At 45.2% G+C, this 18,008-nt stretch overlaps 1 protein-coding gene across 3 annotated transcripts in view; it reads left to right on the top strand.

Annotated features, from left to right (window-relative positions):
• The first annotated feature begins 2,093 nt into the window (after positions 1-2,093).
• LAMB1 (laminin subunit beta 1) overlaps positions 2,094-18,008 on the top strand; it is a 77,000-nt gene continuing 61,085 nt past the window's right edge. For 2 of the 3 annotated variants that reach the window (XM_027968590.3, XM_060414679.1), the window contains exons 1-5: positions 2,094-2,138; positions 2,261-2,362; positions 3,380-3,555; positions 6,427-6,562; positions 9,907-9,980. In XM_027968590.3, the coding sequence (XP_027824391.2) occupies positions 2,326-2,362; positions 3,380-3,555; positions 6,427-6,562; positions 9,907-9,980 (423 nt within the window). In that variant the 5' untranslated portion in view covers positions 2,094-2,138; positions 2,261-2,325. Of the gene's footprint in view, positions 2,166-2,260; positions 2,363-3,379; positions 3,556-6,426; positions 6,563-9,906; positions 9,981-18,008 lie in introns of all 3 variants that reach the window. The other variant, XM_042248535.2, reaches the window with a different exon arrangement.

Raw genomic sequence — 18,008 nt, 5'->3', positions numbered from 1 at the left:
TGGAGTAGAGGGTGTGCAGAATAAAGCTTCTTGGTTTTGGTTTTGTTTGCCTTTAAAATGGGAGACTTGAGCAGGTTTGTGTGTGAAAGAGCATTGCTCTCAGGAAGTGAGAGCAGGACACACTTTCCAGGGCAGAAGCACAAAAGATAAAGGTGAGAATGAAGACAGGCACATTCATAGATCGAGTGGTCAGAATATATGCATGCAAAAACAAACAAAACCCAACAAATCTTTTTTTTTTTTTTTTAATAAAGGTAAGTTTCCTACTGAAAGTGAAGTAGTAAGGAGCACGGGGCTGGGGGGGTGGGGTTGGGGGTGAGGGGTGGGAGTGGCTTTAGAGGAGTGTTGAAGGTGTCTGCCCTCTAGCAGAGGACACTGACCAGCAACAGACAGAACCACCAAGTAACAAGGAGGGCTCCCAGAAGAGGCAGAACCAGAGATGCCTGCAGTTTCTATGGAGGAAAAGCTAAAAAGCAACTTTGGCCCAGGGTATCCAAAGTTCCACAAAGGGAGAAGGCATTTACCTGTGAATCTTTTTAAGTTCTGAAGACCCTCCATCACAATATTAGACCTTCACAAGAACGCTAGCTTTCTGGGTGCTCAGGGCTGCCCAGAAAGCACCAGGGATCCTGAGCATCAGGTAGAGGCAGAAATCTCCAGAGGCTACAGGCAGGGCAAAGTGCTGATTTGGTGAATAATTAATGTATCACCACAACCTAAGGCTCCCCCCATCCCCACCCCACCCCCGCCCCTGGCCCTCAGTGGAAAAGGATGTAGATAAACTCACAAAGCAACTTACTCTATGGTCTAATGATTAAACTTCCCGGGGCCCTATTTCATTTCAACCAAGTTAAAAGCTGACCAACTGAGCACTTAAACCGTTCTGCCAGGGTGATTAATTAGAAAGTAAAATCTCCTGACTGGACTAACAACTAACATACTCCCCTCATATCAGGGGGCACTTTTGCCCAGAGGACTAAAGAAACCTCAAGCTTTGATTCCAGCCATTGCTAAGGCAGCAGAACTGGGACAGTTTACCAAAAGGGGGGTACAAAATGACACCAACGGCTTCTGTCCACTCCCCCCCCCCCCCCCCCCCCCCCCCCCCCCCCCCCCGGCCCCAACTCCCAGGAGCTGGGTGAGCGTGTATTTACGCCTTATTTAACCAGACAGGTCACATTCAGGGCTGCTAGAGACCCGACATCAGAGGCCCTCTCTTCCACCCCACCATTTGTACGCCACGTTATTCCTCCCAAGAATCTGCGAAGTTGTGCTTTTGTGGAGATTGTTAAGTGCGTCTCTTGAGAGACTTCCTTTCACGGTGAGATGGAGAAAAGTTCAATAAACTAACCTATATCGTTGTTGGAGAAGTTACCTGAATTCGCACCTGACATCTGGATTTGGATTTAAAAGTCGATTAAAAAAAAAAATTAGATGGGTAATTCAATGCTGTGGCTACCTGGGTGGCAGTCCGCCCCCCCCCGCCCCCCCCCCACCCCGCCCCTTCCCCGGCAGGTCCTGAGCTGGTGCGCAAAGGCAGCGGAGCGAAGAGCACTTTGCTTCCTTGGAATGAAGACATCCGAGGTGGCGCCGAGTCCGGATTCAGCAGTACAGGGGGCTTCCCCGCTTTCTCGGCAGCAACCTGCCAGGTGACCCTCTTTCTAAAGGGTTAACCAGCCCACGCCTAGCGCTAGAGTTTACAGCCTTGGGCACCTCTTCGTGACTCACTCCTTATAAATGTAAATGCAGGAGCGAGCGGTAGGTCCTGACCAGCCCCCTCGCCCGCCAGGCAATCTGAACACCTACCTCCCAGACCCGCCCGAACGCCTCGGGCACCCCAGCGCACGGCTCAGGACGCGCACCCGGTGGTCTCCTAGCAGCCCCGCACGGAACTGGAAGAGGTACTTCCCCATCGCATCCGCAGATGCAGCCTTAAAACAAAGGAGGCGCGGGGGGAGGGTGGGACCTGAACCTCACCCCCTCCCCTCCAAGCCGGGCCGCCCGGCCCCCTCCGCCCTGACTGCCGGTGTGCGCATGAGCAGAGGCGCCTCCCTCGGTTCCTCCCAGGGCGAAACTTTCTAATTCCCTTCTTTGGGCTCGGGGGCTGCCAGGCGCCGGCAGAGCGCTCGTCCCGCCGGGTGAGCAGGACACAGTGGCGGCGCGAGGTTACCCTCCCACCCTTCGCTTCCGTGGGAGCGGCAGGAAATGCGAGGGCCCCCTCTTCTCTGAATATTTGCCTTTTTTCTCTCCACCTCTCTAGAAAAGAAGACTGGGAAAAACAGCCGGCGGCTCGGTGGCCGTGTCCCCTGGGCTGCGGGGACGGACATGGGGCGGCTCCAGGTGTTCGCGTTCAGTTTCTTAGGTAACTCGGAGGAAAGGGGGCACGGGGTGTGTGTGTGAAGGGGTGGGCTTGGACTTGCAGGAAGAATAAGCCAAACCGCTGGAGTCAGCTTTGGGGGAAGCCTGTGGGGAGAGGGACTTGATAGAAATCTGCGTTGGGATTAATCGCCAGCGCCCTCGGTGGTGGCCGGGGACTGCATCCTGGGGTGTTTGTGCCCAGAGCTCCGGGTGCTCCCGCAGCTCCCGCTCTGGGCTTTGCGTCTCCGGCCCTTTTTCGGCGGGTCTCTCCATCTCTGGGGTCAGGCTTCATGGGGTAGTGGGCTAGCTGCGAAGGCTCCTCAGAAGCCTGTCCGGGATAGTGCCTGAGCTGAGTGCAGGCTTCATCCTGGGGACAAATTGGGGCCATGTGGCTTTAATTAACCATCGCTGTTTGCCCCCGGATGGCGCCAGAAACAGCTAGATCGGGAGCTTCCCTGGAATGACGAATCGCTGAAGCCAGTCCAAAGCCTCAGGGATTGACCACTCGCCCCTTGTTCGGGACAGTGGTGTCCCCCGCGAACCCCATGATCCCCCGTCCCCGGCGAAGCGTAGGCGACCTCCGAGTCTGTGGACACACATTCACGCGTCCACACGCTTACAAATTTCCACGCACACACTTGCACTGTCTCCCAAGGATGCACCGGCTACCGTGTGCGTGCGAGTTCACCTACAAGTGGGTGTGCGGCGTTTGCCCGCCTGCCTCCCTGCGCCCGAGTCCAGGAACCTCGAAGCTGCTTCCCAGGGCTGATCGGGGTGGGCGCGAGGGTAGGTGGGCTTCCTAGGAGTGATGCTTTGAGTTACTGGACAAACCTGCTGTATCTGTTTCTTTCTGAATCCTCCTCTCCACGTTCTGCCTTCCCGGCCTCACTCCATTGTGTCTCTTTCCTGTGTATCTTGCTTTTTTTCCCCCAATCTACTCTGTCTCCGCCCCCTGCTTATTCTCTTTGCCTGGGCCCGCTCCCTGCTTGTGCCCTACGCTGTCCGTCGGCGCCTTCCACAGCCCTGTGCGGAGTTGGAGTGAGCGCTCAAGAACCCGATTTCAGCTACGGCTGCGCGGAGGGCAGCTGTTACCCGGCCACAGGCGACCTTCTCATCGGCCGAGCGCAGAAGCTCTCGGTGACCTCGACCTGCGGGCTGCACAAACCCGAGCCTTACTGTATCGTCAGCCACCTCCAGGTGAGGGCAGAGAGATGGCTCCCCGCACACGTCTTCCAGTCCCCACCGAAGGGGAAGGCCTGGGGGACCCCGTATCCTGCCAGCTATCCAGATAGGAAGCTCAGCAGTCAGGGAGTCCCGGGATCAGGCTGGTAGCTCACCCCTTTGCCTCATCTCAGTTTGCACAGTTGCATCCGCCAAACATTTCCTGCCACCACTGTACAGAAAGGCAGAGCTGCAGACAGATCTTGGGGCACGTGCGCAAGCCTTGACCCAGGGTCTCCAAAAGCCCGTTTTTTGTTTTTAATTTTGTTTTTCAATCTTTCCCTTTTGGAAAATGTGTGTAAAAGGTGGTTTGTCCTCTTTGTTTTTTATATACTGAGTGGTGATCTTGGGTTTTCCCCAAGTCTTTCACTTGGATAAAGGGTATTCCAGCCCTAACAAATACCTTGCAAGGTCACTCTAATCATGGAGAAAAGCACTCCAATGTTTTTCTCTCCTCATTTGGTGCTGCTCCCATCCACCTCCATTAACCATCAGGATCAGATGCTTGCTTTTTCAAAATGCCCTGGTTGCCATGGTACCCTGATAGAGGAGGACCAAAATGAAATTTCAGAGTGTTTTCTGTTTCTAAAAGTGGATCCAGATCGTAGATTTCAAAGGTCACGTTTTTAATAAGACTAATTTTGAAAGAAGGTGCAAAGCATAAACTACCCAGAATCAGAATCCATTTCCTTGATTTTTTTAAGAGACTATCTCTGGCCTCTAAAGCAAGCATAGGAGTTTAGTCTCCTGTACAGGGCAAGTTCCAAGTCAATTGCTCTAAATATGGTCACTTTCCCTACATGTAGATCTGCCCTTCAGGAGTGGGACAGGATATTGTGTGGTTTGCATGCAGATGCCTTCAAATGGAGACACTTTTAAAAAATAGAGAGCCCATTCTGAAAACCTGATAAATTAAACCGAAGGAATGTGGTGAAGTGGATTCCACTTATTTGCTTCCAGGTTTATACAGAGATGTCTAGACTGCTTCCTCCTGATTAGAAGGGAGGCTGTAATTACACTTTTTTAAAGTTCTGGTAATTGTTCTCTGGTATTAGTTTCCTTGACTACAAGTCACCAAAGGCAGTTGATGTTACCTTTTTTAACATTAGCATGTAAATTTCACCTAAAATATTATGCTAACATTTACCTCCAAGGCCAGGACATCCTGTAAATGAATCACCAGATCCTGAAAATGGCTTTGACCAGAATGAGAATTGGACTGTTTGTCTAAAAGCGAGTAGAGCCAGACTCTCTAGTTTGTATGATTAGCCATGAAATTGTGGGGCACTCTTCAGATATCAGGGTTTCCCAGTGGCTCAGTGGTAAAGAATCCTTCTTAAGTGCAGGAGACACGGATTCGATCCCTGGGTTGGGAAGATCCCTGGGAGGAGGAAACGGCAACTCACTCCAGTATTCTTGCCTGGAAAATCCCATGGATAGAGAAACCTGGCAGGCTATATAGTCCATGGGGTTGCAAAGAGTCAGACATGACCGAGCACACCGGAGGCATGCTATGCTTCAGATACAGAGCCTAAAGAAAGGAACTGGGCGTGTAATTCTCCCAAACATTGAACAGGTGGAAAACTTGAGGCAGGAATCAGAAGTATTGTGTCCAGGGTTCCCCTGCATTCCTGACTTCTGGTTTCTGTTTTTTCGTTAGTATATCTTGCCAGTCTTAAAAATCCCTTTGGGAGGAAGTTGATAACTAATGGCTAGCTAAATACATACAAATGTAGTATCGTCGGGTGATACTGTCCTTACAAGGATATCACCTTTGCTTAACAACTTGCTGACCGGAGGACCAGAGACATATTAATCCATCCCTCATTACCAAAACATTGTTGACTGGAGTGTTTCAGTATTCACTTACTTAACAAATTGCCAAGCACAGGCATTACTTTCTGCAAAAATCCATTGGTGGATAATGTGTTAATGTTGTTTGTAAGATGTGTGTGGGGTCTCAACAGATTTCTGCCTCGGCATCATTTTCAGAATTAATTAATTTCAGAAAAACTGGGGTAGAGAGCCCAGCCCCATGTGGAAAAGGGAACCATTAATTAAGTGATGCTGCTGTTTACAATTCACCATGATGGAGTGCAAAGAAGGCTGTTTTGGCCGTGACTCACATTTTAGGTGGAAGGAAAATGTTAAGCCAAAAGTTCAAAGCCGCTGTAAAACTGAAACTAGTGGTAGATTTTTCAGTTCAGGTCCTTGGCATTCTTTGACTTGGTCCCAGTTTTCAGTGCTCCCAACTTGACAGGACAGCCTGGTGTCCCCTTCCTGGATATTCTGAGCAGTTTGTGAGCTAGCCTGCACGCTGCTACCACGAAATCACGGTCGGGGCAGGGGAGAAGCTAAGATGTCTTGATCTGTAGTTCCTAAAGCTTCTTAAATATATCTGACTAATACTTGGTTTCTGCCTTATATAGGTTTTGGAAAATCAGGCCAGTTGAATTGTTCTCTTTTTATTTTCAGTTTGCTTTATGTCAGCAAAAATTCTATAAAACCTCCTCTGCATTTTGCCTCAAGAGTAAGCTTTTCCAGCTATTCATTGAGATTAAGGCTTAAGCCTAGAAATTTCATTTTGATTAAATTAATAGCTTGTGGAAACAATGGCTTCTTTTACTTTTGACCTTGAATTTGCAAGAGAAGAGGAATATTTCAGGAGTATATCATACTCCGTTAAGTTAAAAAGTGAAAGACATGTGCTAGATCATTTAAATAATTTTGGCACATTTGTTTTTCTTGGAGAGAGTAGGTTTTATTTTTGTATTGTGGGCTTGATTTTTGGTGTGCATGTGAGTGTGTGATTGCTTCCCAGACTCGTGAAACTATCTTTGCTTTCAGGAGGACAAAAAATGCTTCATATGCAATTCACAAGATCCTTATCATGAAACCCTCAACCCTGACAGTCATCTCATTGAAAATGTGGTCACGACATTTGCTCCAAACCGCCTTAAGATCTGGTGGCAATCCGAAAATGGTATGTGTGGTGTGGGAATAACTTCCATGGAGTGTGATTGGTTACCTGGAAAGTGTTTACAGGCGCCTGGGTGTTTGTAATTATGATTGGTTTCTCTATCCTGGAATTATGGCCTTCGACAGATTTACTGCCCAGAGCACTGACTTCTCTTGATAAAATCTGATCCTTCTTCTTGAAGTATGCACTTCCTGTAAGAAAGAAGTCTTTTATGTGAGACCAAAGGAGGATTTCATAGTCTTCATCCTGAGGGGCCCTTGGGGAGTGTGGCAATGTGCTGGGGCAGTCTGGGGAGGGCATGGGAAGACCTTGCCCAACTCAGGCCGTTATCCTTCCCCAAAACAGCCATCTTTCATTTTGATCAGTCCCAAAAGAAAGAGCAAAATCAGCGCCCACCACCTTCCTTCCATCTAGAGAACAGTTAGTACCATGAATACACACTAGACATAATTTCTCAGACACTCAACATGGATGACAACCCTAAGTCAACTTTTCTAATGAGTGTGTGAATCCAACCCTTTTTCCTTTCTTTGCCATTTGGGTTGGGATTTAATAAATTCATCCAATATGATGTTACTATTGTGATGCAACTAAGCTCAACTTAGTTTTGCATTTGTTTCCAAGTCAAATGCTGAAATTTGGGGACTAACAGTAGAGTTAATGTGTTGTTAATAATGAGTTAACTTTATATCTCTTTTTAAAAAGCATTTATTAGAAAGGACTCTCAAAGAAGTGAATCTAAGCTTGTCCAGAGGAAGCCTGGGCACTACTAGATCCCTTTATTACGTGTTCTATGCCCAGGAAGCTTTGAGGTGCTTTGTAGTTATTTATCAGTCTATAAAGAGGAAGCATTTTTTTGCGCCACAAGGCTTTCAAGAAAGATCCTAGTTCTCAACCAGGGATCAAACCTGGGCCCCCCTGCAGCAGAAGCATGGAGTCCTAACCACTGGACCGCCAGGGAATTCCCAGGAGGAAGTCTCTTCATAGACTTATTTCTAATTGATTATGAAATTATACATGCTTTCTACTATTGATTTCTAGAGAAGGTTGATTATTCATTGGTAAGCTTTGGGACTCCACTGGTTATCAGCTTGATTGAGATAGACTAGATGTCAGAAAGCAATTTATCAGTTAAAGCCTTGTTAATTCTTATAGGAGGGTATCTGAGTTGAGAGTTCAGGGTAAAAGAGAAGTTTCTGTAAATCTGCACTTGAGTCACAGGGGACTTGTGAAATAGCATAGATCTGATTACAAATGTGGGACCTATCTCACTGTCCACATTTTTCCAGTGAGACCGAAAGACAATTAGGAGGATGCCTTGGGAATTCCCTGGCAGTCCAGTGGTTAGGATTCCATGGTTTCACTGCTGATGGCACAGGGTTCAGTCCCTAGTCAGGGAACTAACATCCCTGCTAACTAGGTGCAGTGTGGTGCGGCCAAAAAAAAAAAGACAAAAGGGTGCCTCAACATCAGTATCAAGTTGATAGACAGTAAAATAGTTCATCAAATTCTGGTTACGTCAGGTGTTAATCATTTCCGCAACTCTGAGTTTGTGGGACGAGAGGACAAAGTCCTGAAGAAAGGGATTTTCAAACCAAGGGGCTTTAGAGCTCTGTCACTGTTATAAGAGATTAGATAGGATTAGATGGATGGAACTTCCTCTTTAGAAAGTCAGACGGATTGTTACTGTCTCCTATCATCTCTCTGCTGTCTGATAGTTCGCAATTGAGGAGTTTCTTGATGAATGCGATTTTTATCTATTTTCTGTGTGTTTTATCCAAGTTGAGCTTTACATGATGCATTAAATTACCAGTGCTCAGGCCCAGAAACGGGCTTGGAATGTGCAGCTGCTTTTAACTTAGCCTTCATGCTTTATTCCCAGGTCTGACCATACACCATACACCATAAAAGAATGATCTTGGTTCTTTTCTCCATGGATTTTTCTTCCCATATTAAAAAAAAAAAAACCTGTAGCACTTTATCAGGTTAGGAATCTAGAATGGAATGTGCTTTTCAAACCCACATCGGCAGATACATTCTTATGTTACAGAACTGGTCCTAGTCTTGCTCTGACTTTACATTATTTCGTTATCTCTTCATTTTAAACAAATAGTTCAGGTACTTAAAAGCCTGGGAAGGGAGAGACGGACAGTTGCTTAGCTAACATGTTGCTCAGAAAGAAACCTCGAGAGTCGGTTTGTAATATGGCTCTTTTTCAGAAGTTAGATAAGGTTTGCAATATGGTTCTTTCTCAGAAGTTAGATAAGGTTAGTTAGCATGACGATACTGTTTTTCTTTAACATTCCAACTAACTCATGTCCGTTCCAGTGACTACTTTCCCTCCCTCCCCCACGCCCACCCCCAGTTGACTTGGCTGTTTTCCAGTGGGAGAGTTTATTTCAAAAGTCTTACTGATTTCCTGAAAATACACCAGCCTGTGACATGATTCATTCTGACACATTCCTGTCTTTCTGCATTTAAGACTTCTCTTGCTCCGGAAGCTGAACCCCCAAAAGCTCTCTGGAGCACAGGAAACTATGGAAAGGTCTCCTTCACCAAACAGGCAGGCCCGAGGGCCCAGGGGATTGTGGAGGAGGTGCTGTCCATCCCTGGAATTCCAGTGGCCTTTTTAGCCTTTTAACGTGGGATGACTTGACCCCCAGGGCATAGTGCAAAGGCTCATTTGTTTGTTCAGGCTTTCCCCTGAAAGGGAAGATGTTAGTATTTGTTCTGGGGCAGTTTATTTATTTGACCCATTCTTTGTCTCTTTGGCATTATTTCTCCATTGTGGCAATGCACCCAAAGACTTCTCCATCAGGGATAGGTTTTTCTAAATTGGAGCGTAACTCACATTCGTGGTGGACTCCTGTTTTCTTTGCTGCTGCATAGAAACAAAAAGGAATATTTGTGTTTAGACTGGATTGTGTCCCTGTGCTTTAGACTGCAGAGCTGAACCCCTACTGTGCACAGGAAATGCCCCCTCTCATTTCCCCTTTGAGAGTCCCTTGGCTTAGAGAATTGGAAAGACTTTTCAGTTTTTAAGCAAAGGATGTCTTTCTTGACAGCAACTAAAGGCATTCCGCCAGATGTCTTGTTCCAGGGAGCACATTCAATACGTTGAACTCCAGAATGATTTGTGACCAACTGAAGAGTCATTCTGAGATGTGCTTTATCACCTCAATCAAGCCAGGGGTTATTGTTATTATCTTAGCTTCGGATTAAGGTGGACTGCAGAGAGAATTTCTATGAAGAGCATAAAGATAGTTGAAGAGAATAGACTCAATTGTTCACAGATGTTCTTGTTTACCTTGCTATTTCCTTTTGTCTTTTCAAAAAATATCCTATAGGCGTGGAGAATGTCACTATCCAACTGGATTTGGAAGCAGAATTTCATTTCACTCATCTCATCATGACCTTCAAGGTAAGGAATCCCTCTCTTTCAGAAATGAGAGCATTGTGTAATTCCGCCTTTCAGAATGGATAGCTGTTGTGAGTTGGCCTAAGTGGAAACCTAAACATTATTGTTGCTATAAATTAGGATAATTGAGCAGCTTTTAAAACATGGGCATGGATAACTACACTTAACAGATACTCTGTCTTTGTGGCCATAAGTAGAGAGAGGCACTGTTCTATGATTCGACTGTAAACTTTTAATTAGATATCTGTTAATTTCCCCATGGAGAGAGACAGCTTTGACTCACTCCCAAACCACAGTAAAACATCTGGAGAGTAAATCCCTGCTCCCTTGGGTTGATATTTTAATGCTGACTTTGGTAACTGGAAAGGAAGTGTGTTATCTTTAGTTTTCAAGGTTTTGCAAAATTTGTGGGAACGGTTTTACAGTTCTTTAAGAAATGTGCCTGCTTTCTTCAGTGTGGATGTTTTTCCCATCCTTTTTCTTTGAGAGATGTAAAATGACTCCAGGACTAAGGAATGGCTCTGTACAAAGTCTCTTTGTTTCTTCTTAAGCAGCTGCCTGGAAATGACAGGCTTCATATGGCTTAAAGTACATGTTGGTGCACACAAAACCCATAATTTACTTATTGCTTCTCAGATTAAAATCACTTTTGAATCATTTTCTGTTGTGCATGGGGGCCTTATCTCTACCCTTGGAGGTTTTGGAAAAGGTGCCCATGGTAGATTTGATTTACCATGTGGGCAGGTAACCACTAAAGTCTTGCTTGTGTCCTCTGCGTGAGCCTGGGAGGCCTAGGGTCAAATGTGTCTAAGAGAGATGCTGGGCTGTCCCCAGGCCTGGGTTCATCCCCTCGCTTCTCCCCAGGAACCCACTCTTGCTGCTTGGAGAAAGGGTAGGGGGAAGGTTTACACTGTGACACCTGCTCCTGTGAGGTGCGGGAGGACTTCCCCTAAATCACTTTGTTCCTTCTTTGGCCATGAGCTCAACCTGGCAGTTAGAATTAAGACTCAGCCTCAGATGTTGTCTGCATGTTGTTGTTCAGTTGCTCAGTTGTGTCCGACTGTTTGCATCCCCATGGACTGTAGCCCATCAGGCTGAGGATTGAACCCTCTGTCCATGGAATTTTCCAGGCAAGAATACTGGAGTGGGTTGCCCTGCCCGCCTTCAGGAGAATCTTCCCAACCCAGGGATTGAACCCGTTTTTCCTGAGTTGGCAGGTGGATTCTTTACCACTAGTGCCACCTGGGAAGCCCAAGGGAAGAAGGTGTACTTCCAAATAACTTGATAGAAGGCAAGATGTGCTCACTGCTATAGCAGAAGTTCAGACAATGTACATCAGCATGGAGGATGGGGAGATTCATTTTAGCCTGGAATAAAGGAGAAAGCTTTACAAGGAAAGGACTGTGATTGCGCTTGACCTGGGTCAGGAAGAGTGAGCAGGATTTTAGGAGGAAGAGGTAGAAGAAAAGGCCTTCTTGACAGAGGAAAAGGCCTTCTCTCTCTGTCTCAGTGGGACAGTTTGGACAGAGTTTGTTCAGCACGTACTATGTAGACATGGCTTGAATGTCTACACTTGGGCTAGTGAGGGGACCACAGGAAGTAAGACTATAGCCAGAAGGACCTTGCTTCCTTCCTGAGGAGTGTGAACTTTACTGGAGATGGGGAGCCATGGACAGGAAATGAGACCTGTGTTTCAGGAAATGAGGGAGCCAAGAGGAAAAGCAAAGGAGAGCCTGGGGCATGGAGAAGAGAAGGCATAGAGGCAGGGCGCTCTCAAGGTCTGCGGTAAAGGGGAGCTGACTTAGGCAGGGCTGTGGTTCTCAACTAGGAGGGAGTCACCTCCTACAACTGGCGTCCTGGCAGTCTGACGTGGAGAGCTTTTTCTAATCATACATCACCCCTTGCTGCCATACTCTGCTACCCTCTGCAACTGCTAACTTTGAGAGTCATTACCCAGAGGAGCCTCTGTTTCCTAAGGGAGTCAAAGGTTGAAATATGAACTGGAGAAAGATTAGAAGCAGAACAGCAGAAGGCAGGGTTAGGAAAGGGATGAATCAAAGATTCCTGAGATGTCCGAGCTGGGGAACCTGGAGGCTGCTGATACCATTAAGAGTGGTGAGGACAGGAAGGGGATGAGGATGAGGAGTGTGTTTATTCTTTTTTAAAATTTATTTTATTCAGCTGTAGTTGATTTACAGTGTTGTGCTATACAACAAATGACTCAGGTATATATATCCACATTCTTTTTCATATTCTTTTCCATTATGGTTTATTGCAGAATATTGAATATAGTTCCCAGTGCTATAGAGTAGAATCTTATTTATTTGGGTAGCATTTCCCTTTTCCGCTGGCAGCTTCCTGACCCAGGGATTGAACCTGGGTCTTCTGCACTGTAGGCAGATTCTTTACCTTCTGAGCCACCAGGAAGTGTGACAGACTCAGTTGTGTCTGACTCTTTGTGACCTCATAGACTATGGACTGCCAGGCTTCACTGTCCATGGGATTCTCCAGGCAAGAATACTGGAGTGGGTTACCATTCCCTTCTCCAGGGGACCTTCCCAACCCAGCGATCGAACCTGAGTCTCCTACACTGCAGGCAGATTCTTTACTGTCTGAGCTACGAGGGAAGCCCACATAGGAGCTACATCTGCTAATCCCAAACTCCCAATTTATCCCTCCCACCTTGGCATCCGAAAGTCTGTTCTCTGTCTCTGTGAGTCTGTTTCATAGATATGTTCATTTGTGTCATATTTTAAATTCCATACAGTAAGTCACATATGTACCAACAAGATCTGTTTTGAGAGTTCGTAGGTCCAGTTTATTCATAAGACCAACAAAGTTAGCCTAGGTACCTAACTAACACAATCAGCTGTGTAATACTGTGCTGTAATTGGTTTATCATACTTTTCACACAAATGATACATAAAAAACAAGCCAACACAAAAAATAAAGAAAACATTTTTAATTTTACAATACTTTGGAAAGTACAGTAGTACAAGTACAACAGTTGACCGCTAGGGGCTGGCATCAAGGGAACAGAGAGAAGGGTTACCAACTGGAGGAGGGAAAGGAGGTGGGAGATGGTAGAGCTAAAGGGTCGTCAACAAGGAGGACGGAGGGCAAGCTGGGATTTCACCCACGCCTGATGTTGACGGCACAGGTTCTGGCTCCTTGCTGGATCCGATTCTGTCTACTCTCTTGAAGAAAAAAGATCCAGTGATGTCTTGGGTAGTAGCATGTTCACATCTTTGAAAATTCCGAACTTGAAGGTTCATATGTAGGGGACTTACTGTGTAGGTGATATGATACGGTATTTGTCTTTCTCTGTTTCACTTAGTATGATAACCTCTAGTCCATCCATGTTGCTAAAATGGCATTCTTCCACTCTTTTAACGGCTGAGTAGCCTTCCATTGTGTATATGTACCACATCTGTATCCATTCGTCTGTAGACGGACATTTAGGTTGTCTCCATGTCTTGGTTATTATAAATAGTGCTGATGTGAACATCTTTTCGAATTACAGTCTGGATACAGGCCCAGGCTTGGGACTGCTGGATTATATGAGAATGTTTTCAGGGAGATAGATGCTTACTAACTGGATTGGATTTTCTTAGGCTTGCATAATCTAGTTAGCATATTGACAGTCTGTTTTTGTACATAGCCAGACGTTTCCAAGCTCACAGCTTTTTTATTTAGTATAAATTCAGAGACAGCTCTGCAGCAGTGTGAGGCCTGAGAAGGTCAATGACTCAGCAAACAGCACAGAAAGACTTCCCTTCTGTAGGTAAAATGCGTTGTCCTGGTTTCCAGCAGCTTCCTAACCTCACAGGAGATTGGCCTTTTGGGACCTGGAAGGTTCCAGAAGGGAGGAATAAGGAAGCACAGCCAGGACGGCTGTAAAGCTCCCTTGCAACATACAGACATCAGGCTAGTCTGTCTCCAGGTGTCACCACCCAGGAGGTGTGTCCTGTGGGAGGGTTTGCTGTGGTTCAGTTAGTTATTGGGGTTTTCTCCCCCTTATATTAAAATTCTTAGCCTAATACTCTCTCAGGTTTAATATAAGGTATTATTTCCTTATATTTCTGAACAGGTAAAAAATAAATTAAGCCTGAACAACTAGTAAATGCATAAGTCAAAGAATCTATCAAAATATGACTTTCCATTTCCTTATCCTTGTCTCCTTTAATCAGTGAGAAAGACCGTCAAGATTATTAAGGAAGGTGCAAGGAGATCTGGGCATGTACTACTTTTCACTTTAGTTGTCACCCAGATTTTACTTTATTTATTTTTTGTATGATCCTGTTCAAGTTCTTGGTCATCTTGGCCTGCAGCATTTGATCTCTCTGAAAAAAATTTTCATTTTTATATAATTTTTAAAGGTCACTCTCCAGTAACAGTTATTACAAAATATTGGCTATATTCCCTGTGTTGTACAATACATGCTCAAACCTATCTAACACCCAATAGTTTGTGCCTCCCGGTCCCCAGCCTCTACATTGCCCCTCCCCTGCTCCCCACTGGTAGCCACTACTTTGTTCTCTATGAGTCAAGCACTGGTTGGAGTTCAGAAGTGCCTTTGTTCAGATTCTGTTTGCTGAGTCAGCTTACCTTTCATTCGTCACTGTTGACGCATTTGCTTAGTTTTAGTGTTCATTTTGTTTCATTTCATATTTCCAGTTGTCCCTGTTTACCACAACCTCCTAAACCTCCGTCCTGCTTGTTTCCAGCATTCGTGTCCTTTTCCTCCTAAACCTCCGCCCTGCTTGTTTCCAGCATTCGTGTCCTTCTCCTCCTTCTGACATCCATTTTTCAGGCTGCTATTACACCAGTAACCAGAGAGGCAGAGAAGATCTTCATTCAGCCTGGATATGACAGGTCTTCACTCAGCCTCAGTCGAAGTCTCTCTGCCAATAGCTGGCGAGTTAGGTGATCACTCTGAGCCCTCATTTCCTCATCTGTCAGACAAATGTGTTGGGAAGGTGTGTTAGTGTGCTAGGACTGCCATAGCGAACTGCACAGACTGGGTGACTTAGACAACAGAAATGTATTTTCTCAGGGTTCTGGAGGCATGTAGTCTGAGATGAAGGTGTCAGTAGAGTTGGTTTCTTCTGTGGCCTCTTTTTCTCCTTGGCTTTGTACATAACTGTCTTCTCCCTCTGTCCTAATATCTTCTTTAAAGACATCAGTCATATGGGATTAGGGCCCACTCTAATGACCTCATTTTACTTTCAGTTCAGTTCAGTCGCTCAGTCATGTCCGACTCTTTGTGACCCCATGGACTGCAGCATACCAGGCCTCCCTGTCCGTTGCCAACTCCTGGAGCTTATTCAAACTCATGTCCATTGAGTAGGTGATGCCATCCAACCCTCTCATCCTCTGTCCTCCTCTTCTCCTCATGCCTTCAATCTTTCCCAGCATCAGGGTCTTTTCAAATGAGTCAGTTCTTCACATCAGGTGGCCAAAGTATTGAAGTTTCAGCTTCAGCATCAGTCCTTCCAATGAATATTCAGGAATGATTTCCTTTAGGATGGACTGCTTGGATCTCCTTGCAGTCCAAGGGACTCTGAAGAGTCTCCTCCAATACCACTGTTCAAAAGCATCAATTCTTTGGTGCTCAGCTTTCTTTATAGTCCAACTCTCACATCCATACATGACTACTGGAAAAACCATAGCTTTGATTAGATGAACCTTTGTGGGCAAAGTAATGTCTCTGCTTTTTAATATGCTGTCTAGTTTGGTCATAGCTTCTGTTCCAAGAAGCAAGTATCTTTTAATTTCATGGCTGCAGTCACCATCTGCAGTGATTTTGGAGCCCAAGAAAATAAAGTCTGTCACTGTTTCCACTATTTCCCCATCTATTTGCCATGATTACCCTTTTAGAGACCCTTGTTATTGTTCAGCAGCTACGTCCAACTTTTTGTGACCCCATGGACTGCAGCACACCAGGCTTCCCTGTCCTCCACTATTTCCCAGAGTTTGCTCAAACTCATGTCCATTGAGTTGGTGATGCCATCCAACCATCTATTCTCTGTCGCCCCCTTCTCCTCTTGCCATCAATCTTTCCCAGCATTAGGGTCTTTTCCAATGAGTTGGCTGTTCATATCAGGTGGCCAAAGTACTCGTGCTTCAGCATCAGTGCTTCCAGTGAATATGGAAGGTTGATTTCCTTTAGGATTGAATGGTTTTGATCTCCTGCTGTCCAAGGGACTCTCAAGTCTTCTCCAGTACGACAGTTTGAAAGCACCAATTCTTTGGCACTTAGCCTTTTTTACAGTCCAACTCTCACATCCATACATGAATGCTGGAAAACCCATAGCTTTGACTAGATGGACCTTTGTTGGCAAAGTGATGTCTCTGCTTTTTAATATGCTGTCTAGGTTTATCATAGCTTTTCTTCCAAGGAGCAAGCATCTTTTAATTTTGTGGCTGCACATACCATCTGCAGTGATTTTTGGAGCCAAAGCGAATAAAATCAGTCACGGTTTCCACTTTTTCCACATTTATTTGCCATGAAGTGATGGGACCAGATGCCATGATCTTAGTTTTTTGAATGTCGAGTTCTAAGCCAGCTTTTTACTCTCCTCTTTCATCCCCATCAGGAAGCTCTTTAGTTCCTCTTCACTTTCTGCCACTAGAGTGGAACAATCTGCATATCTAACGTTGTTGATATTTCTCCCCACAATTTTAATTCCAGCTTGTGAGTCATTCAGCTTGGCATTTAGCATCACAAACTGCATATAAGTTAAATAAGCAGGGTGACAATATACAGCCTTGATGTACTCCTTTTCTAATTTTGAACCAGTCCATTTTACCATGTCCAGTTCTAACTGTTGCTTCTTGATCTGCACACAGATTTCTCAGGAGACAGGTAAGGTGGTCTGGTATTCCCATCTTTTGAAGAATTTTCCACAGTTTGCTGTAATCTATAAAATCAAAGGCTTTAGCGTAGTTAATGAAGCAGAAGTAGATGTTTTTCTGGAATTCCCTTGCTTTCTCTATAATAAGATATTGACAGTTTGATCTCTGGTTCCTATACCTTTTCTAAATCTAGCTTGTACATCTGGAATTTCTCTGTTCACATACTGCTGAAGCCTAGCTTGAAGGATTTTGAGCATTATGTTGCTAACATGTGAAATGAATGCAGTTGTACAGTAAATTGAACTTTCTTTGGCACTGCCTTTCTTTGGGATTGGAATGAAAACTGACCTTTTCCAGTCCCGTGGCCATTGCTGAGTTTTCCAAATTTGCTGGCATATTGCATGCAACACTTTAACGGCATCATCTTTTAAGATTTTAAATAGCTTAGCTGGGATTCCATCACCTCCACTAGCTTTGATCGGAGTAATGTTTCCTAAGACCCACATGACTTCACAGTCCAGGATGTCTAGCTCTAGGTGAGTGACCACACCTAGTAATGTTTCCAAAGTTCATCCATGTCATAGGAAGTATCTGAATTTCAATTCTATTTATTGCTGAATAATAATAGTCCACTGCTTATGTGTATCAGCTTTTGCATATCCATTATCCATTGATGGACCCTTGAGTGATTTCTACTTGTTGGTAATTATGAATAATGCTTCTCTGGATGTTTATGTATGAGAGTCATCTGAGTCCCTGCTTTCAGTTACTTTGGGGTATGTAGCTGGAATTTCGGGGTTCTCTAGCTTCTTGCGTTAGTAATTCCTTCCCCTTGTTTTTCCAAAGCACACTGCATGTGACTCTACTATAGAGTGTGATGGATATTTTTGCAAATGATTTCTACCCATTCCTGGACCTTATTGGACGAGTTACAGCACTTAGACCACTGTCTGGTACTGAGTAGCTGTCATTACACATCTACTGAATGATTAAATGACGGCATGAAGGAACAAGCACTTAGCCTCAGCTGTCACGTCATGGGCATGGTGGCTCAATGCGCTGAAACTTATCTGCACTAAGGCCTGTTTATAATCAGCTTCTAAAGAGAAACAGCTTACTAGTCTCTAGTAGGGTGGGAGAAAGTGCAATATTTAGAGGCGAGACACTTTTCCT

The sequence above is a fragment of the Ovis aries genome, chromosome 4 (assembly GCF_016772045.2).
Source record: "Ovis aries strain OAR_USU_Benz2616 breed Rambouillet chromosome 4, ARS-UI_Ramb_v3.0, whole genome shotgun sequence".
Lineage (NCBI taxonomy): Eukaryota > Metazoa > Chordata > Mammalia > Artiodactyla > Bovidae > Ovis > Ovis aries.
The sequence above is the reverse complement of the archived record's forward strand: the minus strand, read 5'-3'. Positions and strand labels throughout refer to the sequence as shown.